General features: G+C 51.3%; 1 protein-coding gene across 1 annotated transcript in view; it reads left to right on the forward strand.

Moving 5' to 3' along the window:
- The window catches only part of DLL1 (delta-like 1 (Drosophila)), an 8,044-nt gene extending 251 nt beyond the window's left edge, over nucleotides 1-7,793 (forward strand). Inside the window, 10 exon segments of the mRNA XM_010562693.1 lie at nucleotides 49-360; nucleotides 596-656; nucleotides 937-1,194; nucleotides 3,643-3,703; nucleotides 4,181-4,311; nucleotides 4,461-4,630; nucleotides 4,762-4,978; nucleotides 5,696-6,469; nucleotides 6,566-6,723; nucleotides 7,115-7,793. Of these exon segments, the coding sequence (XP_010560995.1) occupies nucleotides 49-360; nucleotides 596-656; nucleotides 937-1,194; nucleotides 3,643-3,703; nucleotides 4,181-4,311; nucleotides 4,461-4,630; nucleotides 4,762-4,978; nucleotides 5,696-6,469; nucleotides 6,566-6,723; nucleotides 7,115-7,120 (2,148 nt within the window). The 3' untranslated portion in view covers nucleotides 7,121-7,793.
- Nucleotides 7,794-10,799: the final 3,006 nt, after the last annotated feature.

The raw sequence follows: 10,799 nt of genomic DNA on the forward strand, positions 1-10,799 counted from the left end.
GGGGGGGGGCCGCTCGGCGGGCTGACGGCCGCTGTCCCCGCCTCGCAGGTCGGCTGCTCCGGGGTCTTCGAGCTGAAGCTGCAGGAGTTTGTCAATAAGAAGGGGCTGCTCAGCAACCGCAACTGCTGCCGCGGGGGGGGCCCCGGTGGCGGCGGGCTGCAGCAGTGCGACTGCAAGACCTTCTTCCGCGTCTGCCTCAAGCACTACCAGGCCAGCGTCTCCCCCGAGCCCCCCTGCACCTACGGCAGCGCCATCACCCCCGTCCTCGGTGCCAACTCCTTCAGCGTCCCCGACGGGGCGGGCGGCGCCGACCCCGCCTTCAGCAACCCCATCCGCTTCCCCTTCGGCTTCACCTGGCCCGTAAGTGAGGGGGGAGCGGCCCCCATCCCATCCCACCCTATCCCACCCCATCCCATCCCATCCCACCCCATCCCACCCACCCGGGCCACCCCAGCTGGGCGAACACCTTTCCAAGGGGCCACCGATCCCCCCCTCCCGGGGGTTGTCTGGGAGCGATAACTCCAGGCTTTGCTCCCCTGGCCCTGCCGGCTCTCACGCTCTCCCGGTGGGTTGTCTCTGCTTCTTCTTTCCCCAGGGCACCTTCTCGCTCATCATTGAAGCTCTGCATACGGACTCTCCTGACGACCTCACCACAGGTAACTGTCCCGAAACAGACTCTTCCCCAGAATAATCCCAGCCTGGCAGCCCCACTCGGCCCCTCTCTCTGCAGTGTGCAGCACATTCCCCCCCCCCCATCCCATCCCTGCTCTTCTTCGGGAGACCATGGGTAGAAAGGCCAACCTGTTGGCTCACGGCGCTATCCTCCTGCCTCTGCTGAGCTCAGCTCTGCTCCCCCAACCCCCAGCTGAGCATCTTCCTACACCCCTGCCCACTTCGGGCTCCCTAATCACGCCTCTCCTCTCCGCTTTCACGCAGAAAACCCCGAGCGCCTCATCAGCCGCCTGGCCACCCAGAGGCACTTGGCAGTGGGTGAAGAGTGGTCCCAGGACCTGCACAGCAGCGGCCGCACCGACCTCAAGTACTCCTATCGCTTTGTGTGCGATGAGCACTACTACGGAGAAGGCTGCTCCGTCTTCTGCCGCCCCCGGGATGATGCCTTTGGTCACTTCACTTGCGGAGAGCGTGGCGAGAAAGTCTGCAACCCGGGCTGGAAAGGCCAGTACTGCACTGAGCGTGAGTGTCCACCTTCTTGTCTCCCCGGGTGCTCGTTGTAGCTGTGTCCCCTGAGCTCTTGTGGGGTGGGGGCGGTTTCTTTGACATCAGGCCCCACGGGAGAGGGGAAACCAAGTAACGGTGGGTGGAGGTCTGGTGCTGTGTATGGGCTTTACTGGTGCGGGGGACGGGAGGTCCTCAGCATTGCCACAGAATGTTAATGCAGACAGCCCCTTCTCAAGCTAATAAAAATGTCAGTGCCAACATTACACTCTTCCTCATTTGCTGTAGGCATCAAATCTGACAGCAAAATGTTCGGCAGTTACTTGAGGATTTATTAAAATATGTCAGGACTACTTTGTATACCTAGCCACCGCTTCAACCATGGTACATTGGTATCGTCATCTTACAGGGTGCATGGCTTCAGGAGAGGCAGCTGGGCTGTGGCAACATCCACACACCCGCCTGTTGGCAGGCTTGTCATGGTCTGATGTCTTGCCGCTTCATGTTGAGAAAAGTGTTGGGAGGTCCAAGGTGCTCTCTGTGGCCTCTAGACCATACATTTCTCATTTGAGGCACTCATAAACTGCCACTAACAGAGATTGTTGCACCTGAAGCCGCATTCAGCTTCTTCCGCATCTCTCTTCTGTGCCATTGCCATGGTTGTTACTACTAGTAAAGCAGTGAGGGACGTGACTTTTAAAGTACGCCTGAGCTTGAAGTTGTTGAGGAATGCGGTGTGTTGATACAGCAGGAAAAGCTGGGACAGTAAGCAGATCACAAAGAGGATAGCCAGGGATGTCAGATACCTACAGCTTTGTACGGGATCGCCGCCCTTTGTAGAGACGCAGAAGTGTACACCCAAACATGCACACAGAGCTCCTGCTGCAGCATGTGATGGCATTCTCTGTTTGTGTGTATACACGGCTCTGAAGTACACTGGCAGATGACGTACTGAGTGAGTGCTCCTCTCCAGTCATCAAAGGGCCAGGCAGGCAGGGAGAAAACAGTTACAGGCTGTAAAGCAGCCTCTCGGTTTTCTTCTAGCTGTGTTTTTGTTTTTCTTAAAGCCCACCTGCACTGTGGTCTCAGCTGAGCTGCTATCAAACAAGCCCAGATTGATTACTCACACTGTTAGTGACTGCTAGGATGCTTTTAGCAGCTCATGGCACAATGTTGCACAATAAACAGCAGGCAGAGGGGCTCGCATTTCCTTTGATAGTGTTTTAAACAGGAACTACAACCTTTCCCATGATCAAAAGTGCCTAGCCCAGTTGTGTCAAGGGGTGGGGAAAAAGGAAGCATTTTGATAATGAGCTCTTTCGGGGCTGTCAGCACTTTTGGATGCCTGTACATCGCTGCTCTTCCCGTAGCAAAGTAGAAGGCTGTCCGTCTGTCTTGACTCGTTACATATGCTTTTCCCTCTGCTTTCCCTCTCGAAAAAGCCCAGCTTATAACAGCAACGCAAACCTACTAGGCAGGGGAGATGTGTTTATGTGTGCACGCAAAAAGAATGTTTTGCCGTTAGCGAGCGGAGCTGCCAGTCGCAGATTGCTTCCCGTCGCCTTGCCCCCAGCTCCATTCTTTCCAACTTGGAGGCGATCTGATTATCAGTGCCGATTCTTTCTTTCTTTTTCTTCCCCCCCTTCCCCTCGCATGCCATTGTCTCTGGCTGGCTTTGTTGAATTAAAACTTTGCAGTGCCTGCTTAATGAGTTCCATAACCAGGCGAAGTAATGAGCAGAAGTCCCTTTTTTCCCTTCCCTCATCCTCCCTCCCGCTGGCCCGCTTACCTCTTTTACCAGGGCTGCACCCACCCGCCTGCCCCTTTTCGGAGCGGGGCGGAGGGGGGGAGAAGGAGGGAGGAAGAACTTTAGACTTATTTATTTGAATAAGAAAAAAAAAGTTTTTTTGCAGCGAAATCACGCGCGTGCCATAGATTAGCTGTGGGCAGGGATAGGCTGCCCGGCCGCCGGCCGCCGGCCCCATTGGCTCCGGGGCCGGGGTATTGTTGCAGTGGGGCAGCTGCTGGGAGAGAATAGACAATAGAGCAGCTGTCTTGCACTGGCACCCTGCACACCAGCTGTCCACTCTTATCTGCACACACACTTTCGGGGGATATTAAGAGGTGGAGCTGTGTGCATAGAATTGGAAAAAAGGACTTCTGACCCTCACTGGGAAGGGAAGGGGGGTGAGGGGCTGTGGGGAAGGGAGCAATTGTGAGTCCTCTTTTGTCTGTGTGCAACTGTATTAAGAAGAATGCTCATCCCCGGCGATAAGTAAAGTGCCCAGTTACGGGGCGAGATCAATACTTCTGCAGACTCCAGAGATTAACTCAGCTGCGCTTAACTGCCCTGACCTAGTAAAAGGGGCTCACTCCCCACCCGCAAGGTGCTCTCGGGATCGGATTTGTAAAAGGGAGGCGTTCGACCCTGGTGCTGACGTCTCTCCCTGCTTGGTTTGTTTACAGCGATTTGTTTGCCTGGATGCGACGAGCAACATGGCTTTTGCGACAAACCTGGGGAATGCAAGTAAGTTTTCCACTCCCCTCCTGCTCCCTTCTTTGTCTTTAACGTTGATGCTTTGGTGTTAAGTAAGCCATTGGTCATTTGAAGGGTCGCTTTAAATAACTTTCTTCATATTAGATGGTAATTTGAGAAATCCAGGTGATGCCAGATCAAAGTATTAATCTACAAGTCAAACATCAGTGCCATTAATATTAACCTAATGAGTTTACAGTGCTGTGTGTAAGGCTGTTTGTTATTAGAGTAAACAAATTAACTACCTGGAACCATGGCTCACTCTAAGGAAGTGGAAGAAATAGCTGGGACCCATGAACGCTGATGCTGTGGTTGGACTTGGCGACTTTCTCACATGAAGGATCACTGAGGGCTTTTAGGAAACTTGATCCCTGGCATCAGTGTGTTTGCAGAGTTTGTGATAGGGCTTCCAACTCTGAGAAGTCTAAATATGATGAGAATTTGTTGGGTTTTGTTTTTTTTTTTCAGATGCAGAGTGGGTTGGCAGGGACGATATTGTGATGAGTGCATCCGATACCCGGGCTGCCTTCATGGTACCTGTCAGCAGCCATGGCAGTGCAACTGTCAGGAAGGCTGGGGTGGCCTTTTCTGCAACCAGGGTGAGTTCTCAGCCCTTGCCTGAGTGTCTGTTTTAAAATGCAGAAAGCAAGCAACTATATCCAGCTCACCCACCCCATGCAAGCCTTGCAAAGTAGCAAGTGTCTTGACTGCCCTTTTTATTAAAAAAAAAAAAAAAAATTTTTTACAGACCTGAACTACTGCACCCACCACAAGCCCTGCAAGAATGGTGCCACATGCACCAACACTGGTCAGGGGAGCTACACTTGTTCTTGCCGACCTGGGTACACAGGCTCCAACTGCGAGATTGAAATCAATGAATGTGACGCCAACCCTTGCAAGAATGGTGGAAGCTGCACTGTAAGTTTGAGTTGCTTGTGCCACCTGGAACCCCAAGGGAGGAGTTAATGTCAGTCTTACTAATTTTCATAATCACTTCTTGGATTTCAAAGCAACTTCAGCTAAATATTTTGACCATTTCTTCCCCCCAGGATCTTGAGAACAGTTATTCCTGTACCTGCCCCCCGGGCTTCTACGGTAAAAACTGTGAGCTGAGCGCAATGACTTGTGCTGATGGACCATGCTTCAATGGTGGGCGATGCACCGACAACCCTGATGGGGGATACAGCTGCCGCTGCCCACTGGGTTATTCTGGGTTCAACTGTGAAAAGAAAATCGATTACTGCAGTTCCAGCCCTTGTGCTAATGGTAAGGCCAAACATGCTACAGTGACCTTCTAAAAGGAGACCATCCAGTTACTTTGCCTTCTGGTCTGGAGTTCATAACAAGGCCCACTGATCAATCACGGTCCATGTCAAGTCAGTAGTTGACTTGGTGGAGGAACTGTACTTAAAAAGTAATGGTGTGGTTCGGGCCATGCTGTAGGCTGCATTTTCTCAAGGGGTGATGGCAGCCAGGTAACTTGGCCTGAAGCTTCGTGCATAAGAATGTGGAGGGTTATACTTGCAAATGTTTTGCAAAGACTCTTTGAGGTCTGTGGCTGCAAAATGCCACACAACTGCTAAATATTATTGCTTGTAATCTAGTAACAATAATCCTCCTGTTTTGATTAAACCAGTGAAAACTTTCTTTACTGCAGTCCTCCTCATTCATTGCCACTCCAACTCTGTAACGTAAGATTGTGGTGTTAACCTGATCTGGACTAGCTTTGTTGTCCAAGCTGAGTGAAATGTTAAAAAGGGAATAGGATGGAGAATGAAAAACAGGTCTGGTTAACAAATATCTGCCTTAAAAAAACTCTGTACTTTTTATGGTGGATCAGACTCCGCAAAGGTTGAGCTAACCTCTCGGAAAGAGAGCTTTTCTCAGCTGCCGGTTGTGATGGTTGCCCCGAGAGCAGCAGGTGGGAGGCTGTCGGGTCTGGCTGCCCACCACTCAGCGCCCGTCCCCCTTGATGTCTTGCAGGAGCCCAGTGCGTCGATCTGGGGAACTCCTACATATGCCAGTGCCAGGCTGGCTTCACCGGGAGACACTGTGATGATAATGTGGACGACTGCGCCTCCTTTCCCTGCGTCAACGGAGGGACCTGCCAGGATGGCGTCAATGACTATTCCTGCACCTGCCCCCCGGGATACAACGGGAAGAACTGCAGCACTCCGGTGAGCAGATGCGAACACAACCCCTGCCACAACGGGGCCACCTGCCACGAAAGAAACAACCGCTACGTCTGTGAGTGCGCCCGGGGTTACGGCGGGCTCAACTGCCAATTTTTGCTCCCCGAGCCGCCTCAGGGACCGGTCATCGTCGACTTCACCGAGAAGTACACGGAAGGCCAGAACGCCCAGTTCCCCTGGATCGCCATCTGCGCCGGGATTATTCTGGTCCTCATGCTGCTGCTGGGGTGTGCTGCTGTGGTCGTCTGCGTCAGGCTCAGAGTGCAGAAGAGGCACCACCAGCCTGACGCCTGCAGGAGCGAGACTGAGACCATGAACAACCTGGCAAACTGCCAGCGCGAGAAGGACATTTCCATAAGTGTCATTGGTGCCACTCAGATTAAAAACACAAATAAGAAAGTAGACTTTCACAGCGATAACTCTGATAAAAATGGCTACAAAGTCAGATACCCATCAGTGGATTACAATTTGGTGCATGAACTCAAGAACGAGGACTCTGTTAAAGAGGAGCACAGCAAATGTGAAGCCAAGTGTGAAACATATGATTCAGAGGCAGAGGAGAAATGTGCAGTACAACTAAAGAGGTATCTCTCACATCTGAGCGTGGGGGGCAGCTTGACTTTGAAGAGGGCGGGGGGTGTGTCTCATAGGTAGTGTTAAGCAACAGCCGTCTGACCGGTGTTGTCTCTTTTTGTCTTCAATAGTGATACTTCTGAAAGAAAACGACCAGATTCAGTATATTCCACTTCAAAGGACACAAAGTACCAGTCGGTGTATGTCATATCAGAAGAGAAAGATGAGTGCATCATAGCAACTGAGGTTAGTATACTGCCCGGTGGTTGGAACAGCAGAGAAAATTCTCGGTGCGCAACCCACACTGAACACACCTCAGGGCAGCTGAACTCTCTTCCATGGTGCCACAGCCATTTGTACCTGTAGAAATCCAGCCAGCTCAAGGCTGTCACGCTGCAGATGTTGTAAACACAAGCTCAGTGACTTGCTGCTGTGGGGGCTACGGGTATGACGACTTTGCCGGCAAGGGTATAGTGATAGTGTGGTTGCGGTCTGCTGACCTACCCCTTAGTGTGCTTCATGCAGAGGCTGTTCTTGCCCGGCATAAAGACAGTGGCCCGACCCTCTGCAGCCTTCCAGCCCTCTTCTTACTTTCCATTAACCATTCCTGATCTCTGCTCGTGTTTTCTCTCACCAGGTGTAAACCAGAAGAGATATGGCAAGGTGGTTGTTCAGAACAATTTCAGAGGAGACGCGCCCCGATGAATGCTGCTGAGAGAGGAATGGGAGATAGATTCCTTCACTGACTGCTGCTGAGAAACTAAATTCAGGCTTGAGCTGGTTCTCTACTGAAGTTAGCAAAGTGACTGCAAAATAAAGAAACAAGATGGACATCAGGCAAGGGTCTGTGTTCAAGGATTACTGTTGCACTGCCTTTTATGAATTTTATCATTGCACTATGGTCAGTTGCTTTTCTATATATATTTAAATGAATGGACTTAATTACTACATAAGAAGCATGCACTGCCTGAAGTGTATATTTTGGATTCTTATGAGCCAGTCTTTTCTTGAATTAGAGACACAAACACTGCCTTTATTGTCTTTTTTGATACTAAAATGTGTTTTTACTAGGTGAGAAAAAGTGTGTTATTTTTTTGAATCTGTAAAAATATTTTCATGATAATTGTAAAGCTTGAGTATTTTGTGATGTTCATTTTTTTATAATTTAAATTTTTTGGTAAATATGTACAAAGGCACTTCGGGTCTATGTGACTATATTTTTTTGTATATAAATGTATTTATGGAATATTGTGCAAATGTTATTTGAGTTTTTTTTACCGTTTTGTTAATGAAGAAATTCATTTTTAAAATATTTTTCCAAAATAAATATTATTAATGATAACCAGAGTGCTACATTTATTCCATAACTGATGACGAGCTGACTGAACCTTGAAACCAGGCATCTGACAAGCTTCTGCAGACTCACGGGTGGATGGGGTAGGACTGAGACCTACCACAAAGACTGGGGTACAACTTGTTCTGTGTAGACCCACCTCTTTCCCCTCCTAACCTTCTGAACTGTTGACCCTACGGTTGTGCTCACTCTTACCCCAAAGGTGAATGTCTGTCAAAACCTTGAGTAATGTTTGCTCAGTCATGTGGGGCCGTGTATATATAACCACACACGGCATCACTTCCCGAGGAAGAGCAACATGAGCGCGCTCTGTCGCAACCCAGATGCGGGGCTTGTCGTGACTCAGCTCTTGGCTTCTCAGAACCCCAAATGCTGGCCTGGAGTTCAGGGGAGTTTGGGACTCCCAGGGCACGCCAGTGATGGTCCCCCAGTCCCACCTGCCCGGGGGGTGGCCCTTCCCTTGCCAGGAACAGGTGATGCTGGATTGACTGGTGGCCACAGCTCTCCTGGTTATGATAGCTGTCTGAAGTATTAGTCGCATCTTTGGTTTCTGCTCTGCCCCGGTGTCTGCTGCCTTCGTATTGGGGCAGGGTGTGATCCCATCCCCTGTCTTGGCCCCCAACGCTCAGGCAATTTCCCCCATTTATTTTGCCCTAACTAGCTCTCCTTCAGGTTGTACTGCGTGTTAATTAGCAGAGGCCCTTCAGAAACAGGCAATGTGTTCTTCCACTTTTGGAAAAAAAGGAAAATCTAGGAAATAATTTCCTTTTTGCTTCATTAAAGCTGAACCCCAATCATTGTGGGCCACCTCCTGCAGCTTCAGGCAGCCGATGAAACTCCTCTGTTCCCATTCGCTTCAGGGGAGGGGGATGCTATCCTAAACACAACGAGTATAATCAAGCAATTATTGCAGCTGGTCATCTATAACTCTAAAGTATATATGTGCTCAACCTTGTTTTAGGGGACGTAAGTACCTGGACCAGTGGAACCGTACGTTGGTGTGAGGTCAGTGGGAAGCTCACACTGACTGCAGGGGCTTGTCCCTCCGTAAAACCTTCTGGCTAAGCCAAACCTTAGACAAGATCTACTGACTCACTTCTCATGAGGTGACCCGGCGGCGTCATCCTCTTCATTTATCCCAAAGTGTCTTTTTAGGGGAAGTGTTCATGAGGAGAGCGATGTATTAAAAACCAGCCTGTCAGTGATGGTCTGGACGGCATTTTCAATCTAAGCAGTAACATAACAACCTGCCAATAACCGGTCAATGCATCATATATTAAATGAGGCACGACGGTGCGTATGGCAGCAGGTGTTCAGAGCAACATAATCTCGCAGATTGGACAAACAAGCGAGCCTTGGTAGGTTTTATTGCCATCTCTGTTGCTGATTTGCTCTTCAACCTTGGGCAAATCACTTTATTTCTCTCCGTTTCCTTTTCTGCCCGAGCTTTTTGGAGCAGCCTTGTCTCTTATGAAGCACTGCTCTTTGCACAGTCAGTGCCACGGTCTCAGCTGGGCCCTCTTAATGCTGCTTCTGTAGAAGCAGCAGTGACGGACGGACGGTCATTGATGGCTGAGTGCCTCTATTACGTCAGGTCTTTAGAGCTACAGCAAGTGCTACTTGAATATGACGACGGGTGAAGGTCTGGAAAAGCACGGCAAGGCAGGCAAGGCCCAGCGAAGGTGCCTGCCGGCCTCAGCCCTGCCAGGGCAGTGCTCGCCCCGGGACGGGAGCTCTGCTGCCAAAAAGCGCAGGAACCTCCCCGTCAGCAGGGTCCCCGAAAGGCCTCCTCACGCTAAAACGAGAGGAGAGCCTGCCCGGGGAGGCCGTTTAGCTGGGACAGCTGAGAATTCAGGGCCTGATCCAAAGCCCGTTTAAAATTAATGGAAAGGCTCCAACGAGCTGGAGGGACACATGGCTCCGTGCCCCTCCTGACACAGCCCATCCCCGGGCTCTCCCCGGGGGAAGCTGCACGTACCGATGCAGCGCGTGTCCCTGCGGGTGGGGGGCATGAAAGCCCACGGCCGCTCTAGCCAGCTGTAGCCCCCCCGGGTGGCTTGTCCCCCTGTCCCAGGACCTTGGGGGGCCTGGGGTCCCTCCTCAGGCCATTGCTTTGGCGATATCCCTTCATGCCCCCCCACCTCGGCCTGCAACACCTCCTCCCCTCCATCCTGCAGCGGCCGGGGAGGGCTTGGGCCTCCTTTGGTGGCAGGTCTCAAGAGGGCGGCTGGCGAGGGCAGCCCTCAGCCCACGCCTCTGCCCGCAAACCTGTTTCTCCGCGGCAAGCGGCATTTGCAGGGCTGGCACGGCCAGGATTGTGTCAGGAGCTCGGAGGCACTGAGACAGCAGGAGAGGTGAGCTGCAGGGAGGTGTTAGCCACCCTGTTCGTGGAAGGGGACTTTTTAAGCGAGGCACGTCACGGCTTTCGAAACGTAGGAAGCTTTGGGTTCAGACAGCACGTCTCGGCTTTAATTGCAAGACGCGGGTTTACAAATTGCTTTAAATTGATGTTTGTGCTTGCTTTGTACACAGTGCAGGAGGACGGCTTGGGTGTCAGGAAACTTGGGTACTATTCCTGGCTCCACCGCAGACCTGATGTGTAACCTTGGGAGAGGAAGGATGGTCTTGTGGTCAAGGCGCTGCCGAGGGACTCGGGAGGGCCCCCTTCTATTTCCAGTGCTCCCTCCAGACTTCCTGTGCAACCTTGGACCCGTGTCGCTTAATCTTTCCAGGACCTTAGGAAAATGGGGGCCTCCTGGTTGTGCTAACAGGGAGAAGGTCATTTGTGCTCGTGAGAGGATACCAACGGTGGTGGGGAATGTTAAAATACCCTCCAAGGCGAGTAAGGCTATTTCCTATCTCTGGATGTCAGATTGCTTGTCTGCAAGGTGGCGAGCTATTTTTGCAAAGCCCTTTCAGATGCTTGCATGGAATAAAGACCCCGATCACAATTGAAACATCCGTCATC

Source organism: Haliaeetus leucocephalus, unplaced genomic scaffold (genome assembly GCF_000737465.1).
Source record: "Haliaeetus leucocephalus isolate CR32 unplaced genomic scaffold, Haliaeetus_leucocephalus-4.0 Scaffold162, whole genome shotgun sequence".
Lineage (NCBI taxonomy): Eukaryota > Metazoa > Chordata > Aves > Accipitriformes > Accipitridae > Haliaeetus > Haliaeetus leucocephalus.